The 26,324-nt window shown below is 39.6% G+C and overlaps 1 protein-coding gene across 3 annotated transcripts in view; it reads left to right on the top strand.

Annotated features, from left to right (window-relative positions):
- SLC25A26 (solute carrier family 25 member 26) overlaps window positions 1-25,467 on the top strand; it is a 151,622-nt gene extending 126,155 nt beyond the window's left edge. Inside the window, exons 8-10 of one of the 3 annotated variants that reach the window (XM_088134369.1) lie at window positions 13,836-13,900; window positions 14,427-14,500; window positions 23,934-25,467. In XM_088134369.1, coding sequence (XP_087990495.1) covers window positions 13,836-13,900; window positions 14,427-14,500; window positions 23,934-24,030 — 236 coding nt within the window. In that variant the 3' untranslated portion in view covers window positions 24,031-25,467. Of the gene's footprint in view, window positions 1-13,835; window positions 13,901-14,426; window positions 14,501-23,933 lie in introns of those variants that run through there. The other 2 variants (XR_015794960.1, XR_015794961.1) reach the window with 2 other exon arrangements.
- Window positions 25,468-26,324: the final 857 nt, after the last annotated feature.

Below are 26,324 nucleotides of genomic sequence, written 5' to 3'. Positions count from 1 at the left end.
GTTAAAGTCAACTTTCTATGATGTTTTAGCAGTTTGCAATGTATTTCTTGGTGATGTTTACTGGTATGTTTATAAAGAACAGCTGTTCCATAAAGGTCTAGGAATACAAACTTTAAAATAAAATAAGCCTGTGATCAAAGAATTGTCTGAGTGATTGAAATCAATAAATGAAAATATGAACAGGTTCCACCACTACCTTCTTTGTCTTCCATATACTGTCTGCTGTCGATTCTGTTCTTCTCTACCTCCTGGAGTCTTTTTAGATTCTGCCGACTCCTATCTCCAAGATACATTCAGTTTTAATTCCAGCCAAATTGACACCTTTTTTTCTTTTCCAATAGCAGGTAGAATATGTATGAACATGAACAATTATTGAACATAAACCCATGGATGATCTTTATTGAAGTCAGATAATCTAATGATAATCTAATTGCCAGACTACAGAGTTATCAAAATTGCAAGTAATAGTAGACCTGTTCTTTTACACTATTAAGTTTTCATTATTATTATTTATTATTATTGCTAAACGTGCAACCGGACACAAAATCTGTAGTACAGGAACATACTGTACATACAGTTCCAAGAATATTTGTGCAATTGTGGTCTATTTCTATCAGAAAAAAATGACATTAAGCACTAAGATAAACCCTAAAAACAAAAACAAAAAAATGGATGGGTGTGCTTTAGTGGTATGCTCTTTCCATGCATATTATAATCACAAGCTACAATGTATTCCCCGTCACTGGAAAAAATCCTGTTGGAGTGTGGAATGCCCCAGTATGTAATCTGGGAAAGTGTGTTTTAAGTTTATTTTCTGACTATAATCAATGATACAGAACTATTATTTTGAATCTTCAGAGAAGTAAAATAGATCTCTCTCCTTCTCCAGAAAGTCAGTTTTGCACAGTACACGTCCTTGTTTAACATTCACTCGTCCTGTGATTGTTTGAAGTTATGACGGCACGGAACGAGGGGTATTCATAACACATCCTCAAAGTTGCAGCTGTCGCAGCGTCCCCACGGTCACCTGATCACGATTCGGGCACTTGGCAACCAGCTGACAATCATGTCACAGCATCCCATGGTCATGCAATCACCACTTGCAACCTTCACTGCCAGCTTCCGACAAGCAAAGTCAAGGGGGAAGCTGGCAGGAGTTTGGAAATGGTAATCACATGACTGCAGGATGCTGCAACTGCACAGGATTCACCGAACAACGGCACCGGGGACTGCTGTAACTGCTGTTAAGTTGGCACGGTCATGTGATGTTGTGCCTTATGACTATGTTGCTTAGTGACAGAGTTTCCAGTCCCAATCACCATCAGTAAGTGAGGACTATCTGTGAAAAGTAAAAGTCAAAAGCTTTGTTCAATCAGAAGTTCTTAAAGACTTTCATTATTTATTATTTTTTTATATTTCAAATTCAGTCACTGCCCATCTCACTCAGAGGTGCAAGTAATAGTAGACCTGTTAAGAGGCCGAAGGTGCTTGTGAACCCAGGACTGCAAGCACCCCCGAAACAGTTGCATCTAATCCCCAAAATCTCCAAAAGAGTAATTAAATCTTTATACTTAATTATAATTAAGTACGTTTAAGTTTATTAATTATTATTAACTGTTATTACAGTATTTCCAAAAATATATTGCTTAAATCAAATGCAAATGTAAAATCAAACGTAGTTATTGTCTTGCAGCCTCCAGCCTGCTACTTGAAGATCCTGACTCCCAGAAACCTGCATCCTGTTCCTGTAGGTTATGTTATTCCTGAGTATCAAACTGCTGATAACATGGATATCAAGATCCCTAAAGAAGAACTCAATACAATTCCTGCAGGAGATAAATATATTCTTTACACATTAAATAGCAGTATTAATACTATCACTAAAAAGGAACTGGGAAAGGGCTCAGGAACAGAATGACTAAAACATTTAGTTCCTTTCTAAAATGAAATGGTTATCATACAACTAGGAGGGAAGAAAGGGAGAAAATGAGTGTTAAGAATGGCTTTCTTGACAACTTCTGAGCTTTTATAATGCCAGTGAAAAGGCCAAGTCACTCTTGGCTATTTCTACTGCCCTTAATGTTGAGGTACTTATACTACTGAGTCATCAACTGTTTTTATTAAGGTTGCTTTGCTTAAAAACACAGGTTTTGTTACATAACATTTCCCTGTCCCTATCTTGATTTAAATATGAAAGGTAAAATTCAAATTGACTGACCTGAGGTGATACTTCCTATTCTAGGGGAAATTTTTTTGAGTAGCACAAAGTCTTACAGAAAGTAATTTTAATATTCCGTTTCAGGGTAATTTTAATACTGATTATGTTCCATCAAGCTAGTGTTGACTCTTAGGGACCACACTGATAAGGAGATAGGTATTAATATAATACCTTACATTAGACGTTTGGAAGGTTCAACAGTTAATTTTTCTAGAATGTCCTTTTTGCTAGCCACCTTGCTAAAATTATCCAAAATGGAAGTACCTTGGGAGCTTTTAAGGGTGACTTTACCTTCAGCTCAAGGTTAGGAATTAGTATGGTGGACTATGTTCTGTTTTCTCATTGTTTTAGATAACAGATTCAAGCCTACTCATTTATATATTCACTTACTTGATTTATATGTTGCCTTTCCATTTGAAATGAACATTCAAGGTGGCTTGCAATTTACAGCTTTTTTAGTGATGAGCATACAGATAACTATCAGTATCCATTCATCATTTTGATGTGTACGATTTTCCTCAGATCATATGGCAACTAATATTCTTTGCTGAGTTCTCAATTTTCTCTTTAACAAATTCTTTGAGTTGTGTCAAAATATAGACATAGTGGAAATAAACTATTTACTGATTAGCATAATTCAAGTACTTTCAATTCCCCCCCCCCCATCAAATTATCTGTTGATATTTCTGCTGTGATGGGAAGAAGTTGCAAGGCCTTAGTATTAAAAGGGATTACAAAGCCAGCCTTTGCTTAAAGAAAAGAATTCAGAAGGAAGGAATTTTCTTATAACACCTTAAAAATGAATACTCTATGATTCTAGCAAATAGTTGTATTGGAGGATTGTTATGAAACTTGTATCTGCTATATTTTGAAATTTTGTAGGAATTTTCAGATTTTTTTTCCTTTCTCTCTCTCTATAGTGGAGAGATGGTTCAGGCAAATCTGGGGGAGCCTAAGGTGCTGATTTGAACCTTGCAAGTTAGAGAAATTTTATATCAACAACCAGGCACCTCTGCTTACAGTTCATTGTACTATTATTAATAGACTTGGCTGCTTGCCTGAATGAAGCAATAATAGTCTCCAGCTTCAAAAAAGGAAACAAAATGAACCCAGTTAACTGATGACCTATCATTCTCCTCTCAGTCATAGGGAAATTATAGGCCAGATTTGTAAGCAAGAAACTCTTGGTGTGGGCTGAGTAATAATATAATGGAAGAGAAATAGAGCATGTTGTAACTCTGGCCCATTGCTTGGTAGCAGCACAAAGCTGGCTGAGAAATTAACCTCCATTTCTTGGATTATCCCCCCTCCCCCAACTTTCCTTTTGTGCCTAAACGAAAATTGAACAAATTTTATACTCAGGTTTTAGTGCCTGTACTAAACTGAAGAAAACTTTCATAGACATATACCTATAAGCTTTTATTAAGAGATTGTATTATTCACCCTCTAGATAAGAAAGACTTGGACAGTGAAGTCAGGTTTCTCATTCAGTCCCTATTGTTAGAAGGATACAGCTATCTTTTAGTTCCTGTACTTTTAAACAGATCTCATAATTGGTGGATTCTCATTTCCTTGTTCTCTCTCCTTTTCCCCTCCAAAATCCCTCTTATATAGACCAGGGATCTGGAAACTTTTTTGGATCTAAGAATTTTGAAAAGACAGTTGGAGTCCATTTTGAGACTAGAAAGCATTCTTGGAAACAAATATGATGCTGGAGGCTGGCCTTTGCTTTGCTGCATGCCAGCTTTCTATTTTCATCTGTCTGCCTATCTGACTGTAAAAAATCATGTTAGGCAGGAAGCCTTTTTGGATATCAAGGAAGGTGTCTGCAGTCACACTTCATGTCCTTAGGTACCATGTTAGGAACTTCAGATATAGATCAGGCAGATTTTCCTTATCTCAAATAACTCAATAACTTAAATTCTGTGGTAGTAATCCTGCTAAGTACAAGAGGAATCACAGGTTTAAACATTTGATATATCTTGTTGACTGAAGATCCAATGGGGCAAAACTATCATATGTGGAGTTATTGGTTGTCTTCCGTGAATATTTCATTAACAGCATTCTAGTAATTAACTAACACTAAATCCAAGATTTTGGTGTTTATAAAACAAGTATAAAAAGTTGTGTCTAAACTTCAGTGCTATTCCTTCTAGTTGTATTTAGTTGATGCTTTCTGACTCTTATACTAAAGAAAAAAGAAAAACAATTACTTTGTTTCCTTGAATTTCTGGATAACTAGGATTAAGCCAAGCCATCTAGTGTCTATCATCTAGAGGCTAGGCTCTTCAATTTAAGGAACTGAAAGCTATACTAACAAGAGCCAGTTTGGTGTAGTGTTAAGGCGTCAGGCTAGAAACCAGGAGACCATGAGTTCTAGTCCTGCCTAGGCACAAAGTCAGCTGGGTGACCTTGGGCCAGTCCCTCTCTCTCAGCCCTAGGAAGGAGGCCATGTCAGACCACTTCTGAAAAACCTTGCCAAGAAAACTGCAGGGACTTGTCCAGGCAGTCTCTGAGAATCGGACACAATTGAACAGATTAAAAAACATTTTTTCTCCCCATCCATTCAGTATTTTAGTTTTTCAAAATATTTCTACTGCCTTATATCTGCAAGCAGTATTCTTTAAATATTTGAGAGTTTATATGATTGCCCATTTTAATATTCTCTGCTGTGCTCTGCTCTGCTCTGCTCTGCTCTGTAGATTGGTCAGTATAGCAAATTTTTCTGGAGCGGAATTGTCATTTTGACTTTCACAAAGTAAAATCTAAAATTTGTGTGTGTGGGATTGTTATTCCATTGGAGAAAGAGAAGAGTTATTCAAATATTCTACCTGACAGACCATCAAATTCTGTCCCATGGATAGGTGACATACAAATGTATATAAAGAAATAAAATCTTAGTATACTATTGTGTAGATGATAATTCCATATTCTAACCAATAAACAAGATTGCAAAATGTATGCTATTTTCCATTCAAAACTGGAACCAGATTGGGAAAAGAAAAATCAGTTTTCTAGTGAAATTTCTGTTTCTTTCCTATATTTATAATTTATGTAAATGACCTTTCTGTTATTCTGGATTTGTATATGTGTTTAATATTGATCTATGATTGTACTAAAAACATTCAAGCCAGTGAACCCTAAAAAAGTGGACCATATTTCTCCACCTGCTCAATGCCAATTTTACTAGATCCACTGTTTTTATGCCTTGATATTTTTACTAATAAAGATCAATATAAAGATTAGTTCAGCTTGTGTATACTTTGCAGGACTCAGAGACACAATATGAATCCCAGCATTCTACACAAAGTTGTACTTATGGATGAGTAAGGATTTTTTCCAATGCTCCTCTTAAAGGTCTTCTGAATATGAAACCTTCTTATAAACTGTGTTTGTCAGTCCTGAGCCTTCACCAGCAGGATGAATTAAAAAGACTAAATAAACATATGTGAAACATATGTAACTGTTGGCATGTCACAAATTTTCAGTCTATTTAAATAAAGCAAACTGAAAGAGTTTTGTAGATGTGCTTTACTAAAACAAACTGATGAGGATTTCTTTTCTCTTTCTACCCATTTTGAATTGTCTAGGCAAGATTCCAAGTTTTTCTCTTGAATCCAAAAAGGCAAGAAATATGTTAGGCAGATGCCACATAGGACAGTAAAAATAGCTTCAACAGCTGGAGGTCTCCCATCTTCATGTCACTTTCCTGCACCCCTGCTTCACTGCAGCCAATCCTAGCATTGAATTGCAACCAACACCACGCAAGTGTAGTTCTGCTCATGCAAGGGGTCCCCTCCATGCCTCAGTTGTGTTCTGGAGAGTCCTCTAATTCTCTGTAATAAACTGAATGGGGGTGCATAGGAGAGAAGAGGAAAGTGATGTGGAATGACACTATTGGGCCTCAATATTGGGAGGAATCAAAGAGCCTCAGTGGATAGATCATCATGCAAATGGGCTGGGTTTTGATTTTTACTTTTGTATTCATAATTTTCAGAAACTAGATTAAGACTATTCTAGGATTTACCCTTCAGTTTTAATGTGTTTCCTGTGTCTCAGAGGGACAGAAAATAGCACCATTAATTTTCAGTAGTTATTGTCAGAGAGCCACCAAAAGGAGAAAAAGGCCACAGGTTGCCCATATTTGCTAGAATGGTTCTTCTCTCTGACTTACATTAACACAAGAAGCGGTTTTAAAAAGGAATGAGAGGAGAGGAGAGGAGAGGAGAGGAGAGGAGAGGAGAGGAGAGTGCTCTGCCTAAAAACTGGGTTTTGTAGCTACTGCTTCTCTAGATGAAGCAGTGAGCTGGATTGGATGCAGACCCCACATTCTAAGGACGAATAGGCTGAAGAATAGCTTCTATCTTAGAGCTGCAACTATACTGAATTCTATCGTATAGTGCAGTATCAATGCAGCATCAGGGGTTGTGCAATATGGAATGTGAAGGTTGTTTTTTATGTGTTTTATGTGTGTGATGTATTTTATGTGTTCTATGGTTTTTATATTTTTAAAGCTGCATTGGGGTGGCATTTAATTTCGTTGTACAAGTAGTACAATGACAATAAAGATTTCTATTCTATTCTTAATCCCCTGGCTGTTAAATGAGACCAGAATGGTAGTATTTGCTCTGCAATCCTACAACAATCTTCCCAACACTTTGAATTGGGCAAATTAAAATAGGCTAAATTGTCCAGCTTGGTTTGTATTGTAGCAAAGGGAAAAGACATACTATCATGATCAAGGATGTGGAAATAGAAAGTCCATGTTCAGAGGCAATGTAATCCTACGTGTCAGATGCTCTGTAGAGGCAGAGAGGCTCTATTTAATGCTCTCTTGAGAAAAGCCAGGGGCTGTACTTTTCTCAACTTGTGACCAAAGGTTGGAACTGATAGAAAAACTCAGAAGGAATCGAGGCTGCCCAGAGGGAGAGAGAAAGTCAGTACATTTGGAGATCGCTCGTACCAATAAATAGATTGAAACAATCCTCATTACTGTTACATGTGCCTTCTCCAAACTTACCAAACAAACAACCTGGTACATCTCTCAACAGGCATGAAAATGTCCATATAAAATGTGTTTGAACCAAATATTGGTCTCCTCTAGTGAGTTTGCAAGGTCAGAACTGTAATTTCTCACCTCAATAAGGGAAAATTATAAAAGCCTACCACTCAATCAAATATTTTAAATGTATTTAATTTTTTAAGGCCCCTCAAAAAGAGATGTATTGAATGTATTTATTGGCTACCCTATATCTCAACTTCATTATTGATTTTTTAAAAAAATTATTGGTATGATGGACTGCTCTGAGAAGAGAATTCTTTGTTTTCTGAAGGAAGCCTAGACCTAAATATTGCTGTTAATAGGGTTTTGTTTCTTTCTGTGCAGTGTAATGTTATCCTACTAGTTAGATGATTGATCTAATCCTTATTGACACCTTTTATAATGCATTGGATCTACAATATTATTTTGATGCATTTGAAGAAATTGATGAATGCTGTTACGTTTGTCACGTCAGTCTGCCTATAAAACATATTCCTTCTTAAATCATGGACATGTGATAAGGGCAGAACTCTATTGAAAGTGAAGGTTGCAAACAATAAAATGCTAGCAATGGCTTTTTTGCCCCATAAACCTGGACAGCTGCCTTGGTTTCCCTTCTGCTCTAATTAGCTCTGACAAGTTTACAGTGCTGCATTTAGAGAGTTTCCTTGCCCATACAAGGTATTTAAAGTCAACGATGACATCTCCCTTTAGAAGTGACTCTGTGCAGATGCTGAAGACAGTTCTTCCAATCCTAAATTGGTTAAATAGTTACAGATGAAATGCCCAGTTTTGAAGTTTCTACTCCTATTGTGTCTCAAATCTTCCTTTTATAGAATATCCAGATTTACTGTCTAACTGATGAAAGTCTTCAGGATGCTGTGTTGTTTAGTCCTCCAAGAGCTTTTAATCTGAACTACAAATATGGATGAAGATATTCTTAAATCTAAGTGTTTAAGAGAACTTAAAGTGTGGTATAGATTTCTTTCAAAAGTACAACTTAAGTAGTGGGCAGGCACAGCAAAAACATTGCCCATCATAGCCTATGACTGTCATTAATTGATTCTAGATAGATGATATTTCCTTTAAAGGTCTGTTAGCAATTAATGTTGTGCAACCTAGACACCAAGTTGCAAGAGACAGGAGTCATTGCTTTTTCACTGTCCTTCCATGCCTTACCTGAAGTTAACTCTCCTAGCAGTGGCCGTGAGAATCAGAAATGCTATCGAGCAAAATGCACATAAGGCTGGTACTTTGCGATGTTACATGGAAGACATGTTGTTTAAATTGTCATTGCTTTATTACTTTTGTGTGGGATCTGGGTAACATTGATACTGTTTGCTAGAGGAACCAATTATGATGTTTTCTTTTGCTAAGGAACTCTACTAAAATATAAACATGTCTATTGGTTATAGACTGTATACCTAAATTAGATAATTTCAGTTGAAAATGATGTGGTCCTGAAGTTATTGGTGTGTGTGTGTGTGTGTGTGTGTGTGTGTAAGATTTATCCAAGAGCATAGGTCTTTCGTTTCTGCAAAATATTGTGCCAACATATATTAGCAGATTTTCAATTTTGGGAGCATGCTTGGTGTCTGCGAAAATGGGTCTGGGGATTTGGTGTGACCTTCTCTATTCACAGAGCATAGAACTTTTTAACAGTCCTTACTGCTTCCCTACTGTTTTATGGATATTGTCTTGGAAGTCTGACCACCCAAAAGAAGTTAGTGTCCCTATGTTGGGCAATCTCTTGATTCTTTCATTACTGTTTGATACTCCTTATTGAGGTCTCTCTTTTGCAGTTTTGTTGATTTTTTTTTCCAGGTATATACAAATAAGTTTGTGTAGTTTGCTGAGAGCCAGATGGTTAGCCCTTTGGAAAAGGGATTTGGAGGCTGGTCATTTATGGGGGGAAGAAGTCTGTTAATTGGCACTAGTTGCTATGGCCTTATTATACCAGTTCTTTGTAATCTACTGTGGCTTCAATATTTTTTATCTTCTGAATTAAGTGTCAGTGTTAATCTTTAAAATTATACATTGTTTGGGACCTGGTTACATGCATCATAGAATGTATAAGTTTAGAAAGACCTTATAAATAATTTGATCCATTATCCTGCTTGGTTTAGAGATCCACTAAACTCTCCCCAACTGTGGCCATCTAGCCCTTGTTTGAAAGTCTTCAGGTGGGCACCAGTGTTCTAGGCAGGCTGTTCCACCACTTAACACCCCTTACTTTAAGGAAATTCATCTTTATATTCAGCCTTTTTATTTCAATGCAACCCTGCTCTGAGCTTAAACAAAGAACAGGTCTGCTCCTTCTTGAATGTAACAGTCTTTTTGATATTGGTAGACCACTGTCATCTCTCTCCTCAGTCTTCTCTTTTAATAGCTACTCATTTCTAGCTCCTTTAACTGTTCTTCATAAGACTTGGTTTCCAGACCCCTTATCATTCTGGTAACTTTCCTCTGAACCACTGCAGCTTCCCAATGCCCTTTTTAAAGTGTGGAGCCCAGAACTGGACAATACTCCAAGTGTAGTTTAACCAGCTCAAAGTACAATGGAACTGGCTGGTGTGGGTCTTCCGGGCTGTGTGGCCGTGTTCTGAAAGTTTTGTTTCTTAACATTTCGCCAACATCTGTGACCCACATCTTCAGAGGGCAGGAGCACAGACAGGAGCAGTTCTGTCAGCAAGAGAACTGCTCCTGTCTGTGCTCCTGCCCTCTGAAGATGCCGGTCACAGATGCTGGCGAAACGTTAGGAAACAGAACTTCCAGAACATGGTCACACAGCCCAGAAGACCCACACCAGCCATCGTATTCTGGCCGTGAAAGCCTTCGACAATACAATGGAACTGTTGCTTCCTGTGACCTGGACATAATGCTGCTGCGTCCCACTGTTGGCTTATGTTCAGCTGTTGTCCACTAATACTTATCCTCCTATCCTTATCCTTTTCACATGCATTTCTGTCAAGCCAGGTCTCTACTGTGCAGTTGATTTTTCCTTCCTAAAGACAAGATCTTTACACTTGTTATAATTAAATATTATCTTGTTGTGTTTACTCCATATTCAAAACCTGCTGAATGAGCGTATGGGTATGGTAACAGATGACAGTCCTTTTGTTATTATTTTCTTGGATAGAGATAGAAAGTGTAATTTTACTTGGTTACTTTCTCTGAAATCATACCTTGAGCACTTGAATATTTATTGTTGGTAAAAAACTGGTGAGTTCCAAAACAGTGCTAATGAACAAGAATACTTGCATTTCTTGGTTCCTTATTGGGTAGGAAAACAACCGTTTCCATTTACAAGAGAAACTGGAAACAGCTACCCCACTCAACTTATCCTTTCCCTGGACCTCGGATACTAGCAGTTAGAAAATCTATAGCATCTGGGAAAGTCAAAGTCTGCTCTTAATTAGACATGTTTGTTGTCTATTGGCTACAGTACAGTTTGACCTACCTGCCTGGATGTGAATATTTTACTATATGAAGTTAAACTTATAAAATCAAGAGGTTTTTCAAATTCATACAAAATTAGTTGGAAAGTGCAGTTTTCAGCCACTACCGATTTAAATATCTGTCTCCCACCTACACTTTGGAAAAGCACATGCTTTCTGTATTCCAGAAGACTAGGAGAAAAAGCCCACTATTTATAGATACATCCCAAGCCAGTGTACTGGGACTGGACTTTCTGGAACATGTGCTCTGATCTTGGCTCTTAGTGTGCTATACTGTACTCTCCTTAGAGAAAATTGTGCTTTTTTAACCTCTTGCTGTCTTTTCTTCTTCTTCTTTTCTTTTCTTTAGTGCCGTAATTCTTTTCTTAGCTAGATTTGTATCAAAATCTCACTTTTAGAGCAGTAAATTCTGTTCCTGATTCTGAATGCATTAGTGATGTTACTGTTTTGGAAGAAATAACTATAATTAGTTATTTTCTTTCAGCAGCATGGTTATTTCCACAACTTAGAAGGCCAGTAAATATTCAGATGGGATTTTTCAAACCTAGTCAGTTTTGTTATAATGAGCCCGTTTGGGAGTCATATTTAGCCAGTGAACCTGGCTTAAGAAGTCACACTAGTCAGGCAGCTCATTCATTCCTGTCTTTTTAATAACAAGTAAACAAACCAAGTATATTTCTGTACTGGTAAGGATTCTGGATAATCCTGGATTATTGTGAGCAGGTTATTTGCTTGTTTGCTCTTGTATAGTTCTTCCCATTTCTCTTGCATGCCAGGTATGCAAATTAGAGTTAATACTGGTTATGGATCCTGGCTTGTTTGTGAATGACAAACCAGAATCCCTAGTTCAGATGACACACTAAACTTTCCTGACTTATTTAGCTCTGTCCCTTTTCCATTTTATCAGTCTCAAGAAAAATTAACATATTTGATGGGTAAGACTAACTTTTCCCAACCTGGTCATTTCCAGATGTGTTGGGATTGCAGTTCCCAGAATTGGCTGGTGCATATGTTAGGCCTGTAACTCACATTGCTGTTCAGCAATTATGTTTCTAGAGTCTTAGCTTTTAGGCTCCTCTGTTGAACATTCTAATGGAATTAGGGTTAGCGCTCCTAAGAGACTGTGTCTCCTGTTATGATTCTCCTGCCCTCTTGAATCAGCCAGAAAGGTTTGGCTATAAACCTATTTCTACATCTTGTTCAAATGATTGTATCCAAGAGAGCTGTCAGTGTAATAATTTGCCAGATGGTGTGAAATCAGTGCAGGCAGATGAAGGCTTAGTAAACGAACTTTCATTGACCTAAAATTGATAGATGATAATCTGGTTCGTATATTGAGTAGTGCTTTTTTACCTGTTATGGCATAAAAATACCACATGCTGTTAATTATTTAACTTAATGTAGCATATAAAAACAATAAATCTGGAATAATTGACTAAATAATGTAATATATAATATATAACTAATCTAAGAATGACAACAACTGATTAATAAATGGGACATAAAAGTTTCATTTTAGAGGTCATGGTAGAGAAAATATGTTTGTCTTTGCTCTGGAAATTTGAAATGTTGAGCTGGCAAATCAAGCCATCTTGTCTTTAAATGGAGAGGGGGGCACTTGGTAGGCCCATGTAATGCCCCTGCTTCATGAGTTACGCTGGCTCTCAGTGGGCTTCCACGTGCAATTCAGGGTCTTGGTTATCCTCTGCATGGCACAGGATCAGGACCAGCTTGTTTGTGGAACTGCCTTTCTCCAACTGTTTCTGCCAGTCTCACACTAACACAATAGGCGTGCTTCAGATTCCATTGCTGAAGCAATGTTATCTGATGGGAACTAGGAGGCATGCCTTTTCTGTGGCAGCACCTGCCCTCTAGAATGATCTCCCAGACATATGGTTTGCCTGATCCAGTTGGCATTTAAAAAGACATTAAACATTTGGTTGTTCCCCCAGGTGTTTGGGTTAGGATGATAGGAGATCTCGCCTTGGGAGATGGAGTCTATACTTATGGTTCTCAATAGCCTATTAATTGTAGATGTTGTAATTTTAACTGTATTTTCATTTTTTGTTTTTTTCTTATTGACGCCCACCACCCAGCATTGCATTTATTTCAGTTGCATGGCCATGTAAATTCCATAAATAAATAAATACCTCTTGAATTAAACCTCAATTTTTTCCTTGGTGGAAATGATGAGTAAATGAATAGGTAAATGAATCTACTCAAAGCCATGTTCTTTGAGCTTCGTTTCTTTCATTTACCTGTTGTGGAATACTGTAGACATGTTTAGTGAAAGTAGTGATGGGGCAAGTATAGTTCACCCGTCCTTTGTGTTTTTAGCTTGCCCCTCCTTCCAAATTTTATTTCTCTTCCATCTCCTACCTCTGGCTATAAATCTTCCTCAACCTTTCTTTTTCCTTTGTTAATTCCTTTTTTCTTCAGAGAGATTGGAAACCTAAGCTAGGAAGAGGTTGCTCTGAATTCTGAGCAAAACCTCTCCCTCCCCCCAAAGCTGACAAAATCAGCCATGGAAAAAGTCAGAGAACCACCACAGTAGAGTGCCCCCCTCCACATAGCTGGTCCAGAAGGATACTGTGGTCAGTGGCACTGAGAACCATTGAGAGATCTAAGAGGGCCAGAATGGTCACACCTCTCCCATCTCACCTCTCCCATAAATCATCATCAAGTGGAACCAATGCAGTCTCAGTACTATATCCAGACTGAAACCCTGACTGAAAAGGGTCCAGATAATCTATTTCTTCCTGGGTCCTCTATAACTGCAATCTGACCACCTTCTCCACAGTATTCCTCTAAAAGGGAAGGTTGACGACTAGACAAAAATTATCCAGAGCAGTTGTATCCAATATAAATAAACACACACAGAGAGATACAGACGTGTGTGTGTGTTTATGCACACACATACACATACATTTTTGGACTGATTACCACAAGTGAACATGCTCTGACTTTAAACAAATCTACCCAAATTGTGAGGTGAGAAACAAGGTGAAAGAGTAATAATGAAGTGATTTTGGCAGAAGCTGTGGGAACTATGGGGCTTAGCAGCCTGCACTGTAAACTAACAAAGTCTTGTTTGTATTTGACATTTTTATATGCTCAGGTGGATTTGCAGCTGCAGTCACCACTCCTCTGGATGTAGCCAAGACAAGAATTATGCTGGCAAAGGTAAGAACTTGAAGAACAGTGTGGAGATGGCTGGCAAGCTTTCAGATTAATAATTCTGGCATTTTGCTTAGTAGTAGCAGCAAAACTGAATCCACTGTCTGTTCGTAGTTTTGGTACCAGAATCATAATGAGAATAAGTATCTTTTATTTCCACATAGAATAGAAGAACTGCTACATTTCTGTTCTTCAATAAACTAGTTCTAGGAGCAAACTTTAAAAGACCAAGCAGCTTTCTCATTCACTGGGGGTTTTGTTTTGTTTTTTGTGGCATGATGTTTAGTAGGAGGTAATAACCTTTTCAATACAGTTTATGATGAGTATCTGTTTGGTAGAATAAAATGGAAAACTGTAAGTGCTTGACTCTGAGCCATAGAGCTTATCCGTTGCAGATAAACGCTTCCCAATTCAGTCACTCTCATCTCCAGTGAAAGGGCTGCAGGAGACCTTTGCCTGAGATTTTGGATGACATAGTGGTCTTGTTGAGGCAGCTTCTTATATGTATGTATCTCTCTCTTTGTCTGTATAGACTGGCTCCAGAAATGCAAGTGGGAATGTGTTGTCAGCTCTTCAAGGTGTTTGGAGAACCCAAGGGATATCTGGGTAAGGATAAATGGGCAGGGGTGGAGGGAAAATGTGAACACATTTTTTTCAGTACACAGTGCATTTTTCTCTGAATCTCTAAGCAAAGCAACATATATGCATATTTTTTCACATAAATGTCCCGTGCTTTAAAGCCTGTATATGTCTTGTCTGGTGATAATTTGTGAGAAGTCTTTGAGAAAGTTAAATTGATACTAGCTAGATAGTTTTTGTGCAGGGCTGTGAACGATGTAATTTTTTCATAATTTTCTGTATATTGTATGAGTTTAAATAGTTCATGATGAGAAAGGAAAAAAGAAGCTTTTTTGTGGCTTAGGGAAGCAACAGTCATAATCTGTTCTGTGACTGGTATTTGTCTATTGTTAGAGCATTCTGTAGTTTATTTTGAATCAAAAGATAGCAGAGTTTTCCCCATAGAGCACTAGGAAAGTTATGATTAGCACTGAATATTATAGATCTATGTATTCTTTTTTTTATTTCATAGATTTATATCCCACCTTTCCTCTAAAAGTTCAAACAGAGTATCTTCCACACTCGATCTATGTATTCTTTTTTTATTTCATAGATTTATATCCCACCTTTCCTCTAAAAGTTCAAACACGGTATCTTCCACACTCTCCTCCAGTTTTATCTACCCCAAAGCAACGTGAACTTAGTTGGGCTGAGAGAAAATGAGTGGCCCCAAATCATCCAATCAGCTTCCATGGCTGAATATAGACTTCACCATGAGTGTCTTCAGTCCTTGTCCAACACTATGATTGCTTGCTTTTAATTTGATCTATTAAAATAATGTTTCATTAGTTGTGCACTGCAAAGCATCTACCACTTCTGTTGTTTCTAGATATACTTTTGTGTGTTTTTCAATAGTTTTTGGGATAAAGAATAATGTTATAAGGATCTAAAGTTTGTGTGCTGCTTATTTTTCAAGAAGCAGATACCTCCTGCTTGGTGAAATGTACTGTAGAATGTATGCATTAAAACAATATTGTTCTTTCTAATTGTCACAGAATAAGTCAGCAGGTTCCGTCCCCCAAAAATAAACAATAGCAATGAAACAAATAAGATAGCTGGGAGGTGAAGGAAATGGAATCTGTGGACCCCTTAGATTTCAGTGATCTTCTCCCAGGCTGCTCTGGAACAAAGAAGCCTTCATTAGCTCCAAAGCTGCTTAGTCTACCGTGGCTCATCAGCCATGGTTTCATCCCAGTCTTAACTTACTCTTCTTTCCAGCACATCAGCCTCCTTTTATTTCCTCTCCCCTTTCCTGTGAGAAAGTTCTTCTCTGTGTGAAAAGCTTATCTACTGTTCTCTCAGCCTGCGCATGTCAAAGTGGAAGAGCAACGTGTATGTCTGGGCAGTCATGTAACACAGTGGCAGGCGGTGCTCAGCTGCCACATTCGGTCACAGCAGCCCTTGTAAGCTTCCCAAACTCTCACCTTCATATGGAAAGGAGACACCTGAAGAAGCCATGGATGCACAATATATTGGTTGGATATACAGTGGTACCTCGGGTCACGAACTTAATTCGTTCCGCGACTCTGGTCGCGACCCGAATTGGTCGCGACCCGAATCACATTTTCCCATAAGGTTCAATGTAAATACGGTTAATCTGTTCTGACCCCTACGAATTTGGTTGCCAACCGATTTTGGTCGCAACCTGAATCAAATTTTCCCATAAGGTTCAATGTAAATACGGTTAATCTGTTCTGAACCATATGTTTTTTTTTTTTAAACCACAAAAATATGACACAAAGTACAGTACAGTACAGTATGAAGAGAGAGAACACTAACCTTGCTTGAGGCGTGGAGGACAGGAAGGCGGGTGGGGAGGCAGTTATTGTTTGGATGGAGAGTCCCCCTACCTACAGGAAGCCACGACCACGTGTCAGAGCAGGGAAAATGGCCGCGGATCCTGTTCGTCACCCGATGCTGAGTTCGCGAATGGAAGCAAAATTTTGCGAACGGTGCTGTTCGTGACCCGAATTGGTCGTGAACAGAAGTGTTCGTGACCCGAGGTACCACTGTATTCCTCAAATCCTATATTTCTGAAGAATATATCATTCCAAGGAACCAAAGGCTACAGTGAGCAAAGTAGTGATATAAAATGGATGGAGCAGTATCATGGACGAGGAGGTGATGCAAACTGGCCAAAGCTAAGATATTCTGAATTCCACTTATCCACTACTTTTAGTGAAGGTTTTCTTCTAAATATTTAAAATGGTTAATCATGTTTAAGCACGCACTAGAGTTGCCGTGTGTTTCCATGGCAGAAAACTGAAAATTGGTAATGTAGCTGCTAGCTGGGGTTGTATGTGGCCCAAAGATTATGCTTGCCTATCTTAAGAGATGGAGGCCTTTCAGAGAGCTCTTCTTTATGATGCCTTCCTGCTTTGGGGTGCTGCTCTGGCATGATGATCCTCATTGCCAAGTACTATCACAGAAAGCATTGCTAACTAGATTTGAAAAATATAGGCAGCTCAAGGAATTGTAGAGGAATACAGTGTATATAAAATCACAGCTGAAAAACCACCTTTAACTGATGATCTCCTTCAGCTGCAAGGTTTGGCACCTCCAATTACATTCCTTTGTCTATTCTGGGGATTTATTTATTATTTCGGTGACTAAAATTTGTCTAAATTCATGGAGCCAGAAAAATCATAGCTCTGAGCGATGTCTAGGAAAGGAGAAGTGGCAAGCTGGGGCAACTTTAAGGGAAATTTTGGAAGGTGGTTGGAAATATTAGAGGCCAATTCTGCCAGGCCTGCTACCAATTATAAACTGTTAATCAACACAGTAAAAACGTCAAGCATTGTTCCATCTGAAACTGCAAATGATGACTGCCTTATCTCATATACTGTTCTTTCATAGCTAACCAAGGGAAACTATAGAGCCTCATAATGCAGACTGCCACCTTATTAAAACCAGAGGCTGCATATTTGCTTCCAGCTGGCACTTGAACTGCAGGCCAGTGGTTTAACATCCTATCTTGACTTTGCTGCTATTAATTCTTTTTCAATCATGGCTGTGATGTAATGGGAAGTTATAAAAAGAGACTAAAGGGCCATAAACCAGTCATAGACTTGTACCAGTTTTGTGCTTTCAAATCTGGGCCTGGTTTAGTCTGTCTGTCATTTCCCAATGCCTCATAGCAGTATTATATACAGCCATACAAAGTGCCAGGCAGTAACTATTTGCTGAGATATTTTGGCTTGCAGCTGGTGCAAGACTTGCAGGGGCCAGGGTTTCAGATTTAATACTTTCCCTATTCCTTCTAATCCTAAACTTTAATCTGTTGGCCATTAGAAGCAATTGGTGGGCAGTGAAGTTCTCTGAGCTTCTCTGTGCTTCAGTCAACATAGTTTGAGCTTGTAGGAGTTGGCAGCCATTGTCAACAGGAGGGAGAGCTAAACTTGTCTATTCTAGATGCAGCCCTAAGCTTGCCTATTTGGAGATATTGTAGGAATAAATATGACTAGATTTAGGATGGGGCTAACTCTAATACATCTGGTGCTATAGACTGCATTTGCAGATGCTTTCTTCTCAAAACTGGTCTGGCATTCCAGATTTAAGTGGCACAACCTGATCTGCAGGGGTCAGCACTGGTGATGGACTTGAGGCTTTCCTTCCCTCTGAGATTTCACACTATTTTCTCTGTACAATAAGGTTTTGAAAAATAGTCATCTTTTGAGTTAGGAAAAGGCTATCAGAGAGAATCCCTGTGAACTGTAGCATCAGGTCTTGGTATTCATATGATGTTTTTGATACATCTCCAAGCCAAGAAAGGTGACCAAACACTTCTGTAATGAGAGCCAAAATCTTAGAAGGGATTATTAAGCTAAATTAAAGCCTAAAGCAGAGTAGATAGACAGAGATCCCTGAGCATACTCCAGTATATGTGTGAACACCCACGTGAATAGATTTATTAAAATGATAACTAAAAATTATTTTGGATGATATCCCTTTATAACTTTATTTAGATATAACTGTTCCTGATTTGACTCATGTCTTGTGAGCATCCCTTATTTAGTACTGTACCTTTAATAAGATCTCACAGTGTGCTGAAACAGTGAGGTGGGATGTTTATAAGTTCAGTATTTCCATATATGTTTCACCTTATTACTTTTAGTGGCTTGAGAGTGACCTACAAATTACAGAAGTCTGCTATATCCCATAGAAAATAATGTAGTTATATGCCCCTGGGAAGAACATGAAATACTCCAGGCAAATCTGTTTCCTGCTTTCTTTGCTTTGCAAGAAACCAAACTAAAGTGTGTCATTCTTAAAATTTTCCTGGGTGGAAGGAGGATGGCGTTAACAAATTACTGGACTGCAGTCAGAACAAGAGATGACTTGGTAAGCCGGGATTCCTTTGAAGATTTAGCATTTAAATAGAGAAATTGTTAGTCAGTGGCAATTTCTTTGGCTATGGATGGATGCCAGATTAAGGCATGACCTTTTCCAGTAGGTTCTTCTAATCTCCAGATATGTGTTTTGGTGCAGATCTGCTCATGGAATCTTTTGTCAGTACTTGCCTTGCTACAAATGACTTAGCTTTAAAGCTGTAATTATGGTAAAGCAGCAAATTGCTGCCTAGTGAAATGATCAAACATTTCCATTTGCCCGTCGCAGCCCTGAAGCAGAGCTCATTCCCACAGACAAGTGCGATTGTAGCAGGGAAGATAAAGAGCTTAGTAGTGACTTGAGGATGAGACAGAACGGCACAAAAGAGTGCAGTAGAATTGATCTCACACTTCCCAAAGCCCACAGATTAACCCAGAATTTTTGATCTTAGCACGTAATATGACCGGTTTGATTAAAAACAACAACAAGCCTTCCTTTTAGGACATCTCTTCTAATGGACATATCACTTCTGGTGTGCTTATTTCCTGTAACGAAGGAATCCAGAAGAAATGTCATCAGGCTATCAAATCTATTTGATTCTTAGAGGAAGGAGCGTATGGTCTGTTGAATGAAATGGAAAAGTTACGGTGTGGTAATGAAGTTATGGGTAAACGTATTATTGGGATCTGAACATTAGATAGGCTTTGGGACTGCAAATTAGACATTTATTTGATTGATGGACAGACCTGGGAATTAAAAACTGTCACCATTTGAAAATACAGTATATCCTCTTTCATGAGTATTGAACTCAGTTTCAGGGCAACTAATAACTCACTTTCAGAATTAAATGTGTCTTCTATAAACAGAAAATGTAATAGAAAGTGGCAAAATGGAGAAGGTTCTTGGGCAGTTGTCTCAAATCAAAAGTAATACTTTTCACAAGCATGAGGCACACAGAGTTTTCTTAATAAGATTTATTGAAGACAATGGAGTCAATGGTTGAAATGTTTGCTGTGGTGTTTGGTGTGGGAATGAGTGGTATGGACAGTGCTAGGTTACTGCAGGACTGGAGCAGAGTTGAATTGCAGAGGTGCTGAGGTGTCAGGAGGTAGATGTTGGCCTGTGGACTATACTGAAGCGATCTCTTGGGTAGACTCCAGAGTGGGGCTTCAGCCCAGGACTTGTGCACTCTTGTCAGCATCAGGGGAGAGGTATCTTGGTCAGAGATTTTCTAGCTGAGCAAGTGCAGTGAACTGAGCAGAGCTGTGCTTGTAAGAATTTTGGCTTCTAAGGTGTGCTGGCCCTCCAGCAGAGAACAGCAACCTGAAATATGGCAATGAAAAGTCTAGGCAGCAGAAGCTGGGTCAGGCTGACAGACATGTGTATGATCAGCCCAAGCCCTACATCTGCACAGGTATAGATCTTTTGTACCTGCACCTGAGTCTGGGTCAATCTGGAGGATCTGTATTCATCTGTCAGCCATTGGGATCACTTCTTGGATTGCTTACCTACTTGATAGATCTGGAACCTCCCCTGGACTTGACTGGGAGGTAGAAACGGAATTGTACCAGTGGCTAGATCTGATCATTGGAGGCTAGCAAGAGGAGAAGTAGATTGTATGGGCAAATATTAATTTATTTGATTTATATGACCACCTAATTTTTCTCTGAGATATGCCCACCTGGGTTTTAAGGCTGGCACCAGCCATGAAACCCAAGGATGGGGTGGCAGTTGTCATCTGGGAACCCCTAATGGCTTTCAGAGTCTCTGCTGGAAATAATCAGATGTGAGACCTCTTAGCTGAAGTTGGGTTCTATAGAGCTACTGGGTTTGTTGCTGCTGTACTGACTTGCTTGCTGTACAACAATATTTCTGCCTGAGCTGCTCAATTCTGTCACCAGGTTGGCAGTGGAATCTCCAAGACTAATAGTTATTAGAGACTTTAACTTGCCCTTGTATGATGTAGCGTCTGGAGTGGCTCAGGAGTTCATGGGCACCATGGCAACTATGGAGGTATTGCAGGACTGAACATATTCATGTGGTCATATGTTAGAACTTGGTTTTGTCTCAGGGAACAACACTCCTTTGACATGGTCAGATCATTCTCTGGGTGCTTTTCAGCTTGCCAGTGCTATTCCTGCCCCCCTTCCCACAGGGAGGTTAAACTATTAGGTTGTCCAACCCAGGCAGCTAATGGAGCATGATGGGTTTCAGAAGGAGCTTGGGTTTTTTTCCCAGTGATCTGGTGGGCAGTTCAACCATGACCTCAGTCTCCACTTGGAATGAGCATGTGTTAATGGCCTTGGATTGGATTGCTCGTATTCATCCTCTCCCTGTTCATCAACCCTGGATGCCTCCCTAATTGTCTGAGGAGCTCCAAGAGATGCAGTGGCAGAAAAGATGCATAAAGGATCTTGGAGAAAGACAAAGATTAAATCCGACAGAACATATGTAAGAGCATTTATTAGGGATCACATCATAGCAATAAAAAGGGGCAAAGCATAATTATATTTCTGCTTTTACCACATCTGCAGATAGCTTCCAGAAGTCCTTTTTAAGATGACCTGTTTCCTGCTGGAGAGGGAGGGATCACAAGATCATCTACATCTGAAGCCCAAGGATGGGGTGGCAGTGTCAGGGCCACTGTGAGGAATATTTTAGGCATCTGACAGATAGGTCACTCAGGTCCACTTGGAGTTGGATTTTTACTGGGCAGGTCCAGTCCAGTTGTCTGAGGCATGGCCTTGTCCTGTTGTCTGGAAAGTGTTTGATTCTGTAATTCATGAGGAAGTAGACAGGGTTCTTGGGACTATCAACTCAACCACCTGTCTTTTAGATCTGTGTTCCTCCTGGCTAGTTAAGGCTACCTGGGAGATGAAATGTGGTTAGGTTCATGCAGTAGTGAATTTGTCTTTGCGTAAGGAAATGATTCCATCTGCCTTGAAACTGGTGATGGTATACCCCCACCTCAAGAAGCCATCTCTGGACCCAGTGGTTCTGGACAATTTTCACTTTGCCTCCAATCTTCCCTTCTTCGTAAAGGTTAAGAAGATGATTGGATTACAGCTTCAGAAGACCTGAAGGAAATAGATTATCTAGACCCTTTTTAAATTAGATTTTAGGGCAGGACATAGTATGGAAACAGCATTGATATACTTGATGATCTCTGGTGGAACCAGGATGGGGATGGCACAACTAATCTGGTTCTCCTTGATGTCTCAGCGGCTTTCAAAAGCATAGATAATATTATCCTTCTGTACTGACTGTGGATTGTGAGTGAGTAGCACAATGTTGTGATGGTTCTTTTCCTTTCTTTCTGGACAGTTCCAGTCAGTGTTGACTTGGGGAGTGGGGGGAGAAATCAAGCCCAAAGCCCCTGGTTTGTAGGATACTACAGGGCTTGACAATTTTGCTGTCCTGTTTCACATTGACATGAAGCTGCTGGGTGAGATCATCTGTCAATATGTGGTCAGGTATCATCAATATCTGGATGATACTCAGCTGTATATATCAACTCCTAGTCAACCAAGAGATAATATGAAAGTTTTGTCCCAAGCCTGTCAGGGTCCAGATGGAGAGGAATAGGCTTAAGCTGATCCCTGACAACACTGAGTGGCTGTGGATTCATAATTCTTCTGGTGCCCTGGTTTTTCCATCTTCAGTTCTGAATGGGGTTGCACTGCTCCAGACAAAACTGACACACAATTTGAGTGTCTTTCTGGACTCTCACTCTTGCTTGAAAACCAGGTAGCAGCTGTAGCCAAGAAGGCCTTTGTACATATTTGTCTTGTATGCCAGTTGTTCCTCTTCTTAGACCAGGAGGCCCTTTTCATGGTTACTCATGCCTTGGTTACCTCATATATGGACAACTGCAATGTACTGTTTTTTGGGCTGTCCTTGAAGATCACTCAGAAGTTTCAGCTGATCCAGAATGTGGCAGCATAAGCAGTTATGGACATGTCATGGTATTCCCATGTAACACCTCTGGTTTGAGAACTGCACTAGTTACTGGTAGACTTCCAGGTGCAGTTCAAGGTACTGGTTATCATCTACAAAGCCCTACATGACATAAGATCTGGCTATCTCAGCGACTTTTTCCCATTGTTTCTGCCCATCTTTTAAAATCCAACAGAGTGTGCATGCTCCAGGTCCCACATGTTAAGCAGTGTCATTTGGTAGGACCAGGAAGCATGGTGCAATAGCCTCTCCCTAAAGATCGAGCAGCCACAACTCTGTACTCCTTTAAACAAGCCTTTTCCCCAGGCTTTGGGGTAGGATGGACTGCAAGTTCACTTTGTAAAGGGTTCATATATCTATTCCACTGGAATGACCATCTTTCTTTTCTGTTACCTGTTATTTTTCCTAGTATTCAATTGGTATTTGAGTTGTTGAGACCCCTTGTGATCCTCAGGTTGCCCATGCTTGCTTTAGTTTCTCAGATCCATGCCTCTTTCAGCAAGCATGCACAAACCTGTTGCAAAAAATAATTCAGTTATATATTTATGAAATAAACACAAAGCTTTTAGATATCAGAAAACACTTGCTTGCAGAATTTAAGCAAAAGCTCATCTTTCAGAACTGGAAAGAAAACATTATTTTGGACACATAGACAAGAACTTAATTTGAGCCAGAGTTCAGCATTAAAATCTGTTTACTCACTAATATTTAATAATTTTTTTCTTTCTGTCACATTACAGTTATAATTTGGTAACAACATTGGAGTTATTGGGGACTGTACTGGGGACTCCTGTATTGGAGGAGGACAATGATGGCCTCAGGGTCCTATTTTGACATCCCTTTTGTGGCACCTGGAGCTTCACCTTTTGGCACAAAACTTGCAACTTGGTGCAGTTTTGAGACCGGAAGGGCCCCAAACTCTCTCCACTAAAGTTACCCCACCTCAGAAAAACTTGGCCCAAATCTGCCCCTCCAATGTGCCATCATGCAGCCCTCAGTTACATGTAAGTGGTGCTCAAATTAACATTCAGGAAAGCGGTTATAAAGCTGAGGGGAGTGTCCCTGCACATATTTGTGGGGGTTGAGTGATAGAACTTCCTAATGACCTTTTAATAACTTTTGTTCTTTCTTCCAGCTTGTTTGCCGGCATCGTCCCTCGAATCTCTTCCATCAGCCTTGGAGGCTTCATCTTTCTTGGGATGTATGACAAGATCCGAAGCTTGCTTTTATGATTTTGGTCAAAATGAACAGCTGTGGAGCTGCTTCCCCCCTCCCTGCCTAACTCTTAAGAGAAAACATGCATTCATGAAAGTTATTCTTTTGCCTTCCCACACGGTTCTGCTCCCCCTCCCCCCCATTTCCCCCTTCCCCCTCTCCCCACCATTCCTGCCTCCTGTGGCTCGGCAGCTGTTCAGCAGCCTGGACTTCATGCTCCCTGGTTAAACAAGAAAAAGAAACCCTGTAATTCCATTTCCCTAACAAAAATGTCCATGTATGGAGAGCCCTGTTCTAGTGGTGAGCTCATGGAGAAGCTTGTGCCAAGAAAGGCAACTTTGGGGGGCAAAGAACTTGTTTAAGGGCTCCAGCCTAGGGCCAGAAAAGCATTATTATTAGTCGTCCCTTTAGAGAGCATGATGTGCAAATGACAACTTGGTCTCCATGGCATAGCAGCCCCCAAAAGAGGTGCTTCTTTATATTGTGGCATCAGAATCACCACATGGAAGAAAACAGCACCATTTACATGACTGAAGACTTGCTATGCTCTGGAGGGCAAACAGAAGAGGCAACAAGTTTTTCTTTCTTTTTTTTCCTTTTAAAATGTATAGAAGGGAAAAAGCCATTTGTTCCTTGTTTGAAACCCATTTGGAAAATTTAGACCACTGTTCATACCTACAGGTGCATAGCAAGCATTCTTGCTTGGATAAGCAAGACTGCCTTTTTTAATTAGACTCAGATTTCTTTAGTAAAAGTACAATGTTGTATTCTTTTACTGTCTAACAACGTTGCCTATGAAAATGAGAGCAAGCTCTGGGTTTTTCTCTTCTTTCCCAAACCTTGCCTCTAAAGAATCAGTTTGGTAGAAGGTGAAACGATGAAGATTCAGTGGTACAGAGAGGAGGGGGAAGAACTGATGGTGGGTAAGGAGGGGAAAGAAGATGCCACCTCCTGCATGCCATTCAGTTCCTTTTTCTCTAGGTTAGGGTCACAAAAATGAGTGGGCTTGCTTGAGAGGCAGCGAGTGGGACAGCGATGGGCTGCAACAGATGTTGAGTTGCAAGAGAACAAAGTGCACAGGGGTAAGGTGGCTTTGGGGCTGAGGAACACTTTGGGAATTTTGAGGGCACTTGGAAACAGGGAGCGGCAAAGTCATGATGGTGGCTGTGACTCTAATTGAAGCTCCACACACATGTAAAAAGGGGGTGAGGTTTTGATCGCATGCCACCATCTTGACTTTTTTGAGCCTCATCCCAACTCCAGTGGATGAGCCTGACTGCCACGATGAAGATGGCTCATCCCACAATAGCTAGTCACCCTCGATTACTTTTGTCCACCTGTATTTTGCCTGGTGGGTATCCTTCCAAATCAAGCCTTGGGTGGTTGCCATTCACTATTTTGCACTTTCTAAGAATACATATAGAGCCTGCCTGTGTAGGCATTGAAAGCAAAAATAGTGTTTGTTGTCTGTTTTTCGCTGTGCAGCGTGCCAGCTCCATTTATCTGTTTTTAATTAAAAGAATCTAAAAATAACACTGGAGGGGCAGGGAGCTTGGTATAAACTAAGAAAAGTGCCCGTGGGCATTTTCTTGCTTGCTTTCATTACATTGTTAATTTTTGTATCTGCTGCTTGAAACTGACCCAGAATCCAGCAGTTGCAGAAGTCCTCTGCTGCCTCATGCTATCTGCGTGCACAATTTGAGTGCCTTCCTTTCAAGAGAGTTGCAGCTTTCTGATATGAAATTTAATTGACTGAAAACACAGTCCTATACTTTTTACTCAAAGGTAGGCACTATTGAACTCACAGCAGCTTGTTTCTAGGCCAGATGTTGCAGAACTGGAGCATAAGGTAGAGATTTAAGACAGACTGCTGTATGCTCAAGGAAACCACCCAGTTTACTCGATGTGGTGTAAATTTCTTGTCGTTCAGATTTAAAAACTAAAGTCTTCAAGTTGAGCTCAATTCCTGGTGGCACGCATGGGCATATCTAAGCAGTTTTCTGTTAAAAAACATGGAAATGGGCAGCTATTGCTATCTTCCAAGATAATACTTTAAAAAAAAGTTCTGTCCTGAATTTTCCAGACGGTCCTGCAACCAAGGACTAACCAGATCTGACCCTTCCAATAGAAGCTGGGTGATCCAATAGATACCAGAATTAGAGACAGGAAAGTAATACATTGGCCAAAATCAGATGCAAGATCTGGCAACTAAATCACCCCAAACTGATTAAAGATAACTTCTATATTTCATTGAACTAGTGGAGTGAATGACCACATCCATGATTGTAATTATTCAAACACAAGTTCCACT

This window comes from Python bivittatus, unplaced genomic scaffold (assembly GCF_059951505.1).
Source record: "Python bivittatus isolate LINGU-HERP-01145 unplaced genomic scaffold, Pbiv_v1 ctg000080_np1212, whole genome shotgun sequence".
NCBI lineage: Eukaryota > Metazoa > Chordata > Lepidosauria > Squamata > Pythonidae > Python > Python bivittatus.
The sequence above is the reverse complement of the archived record's forward strand: the minus strand, read 5'-3'. Positions and strand labels throughout refer to the sequence as shown.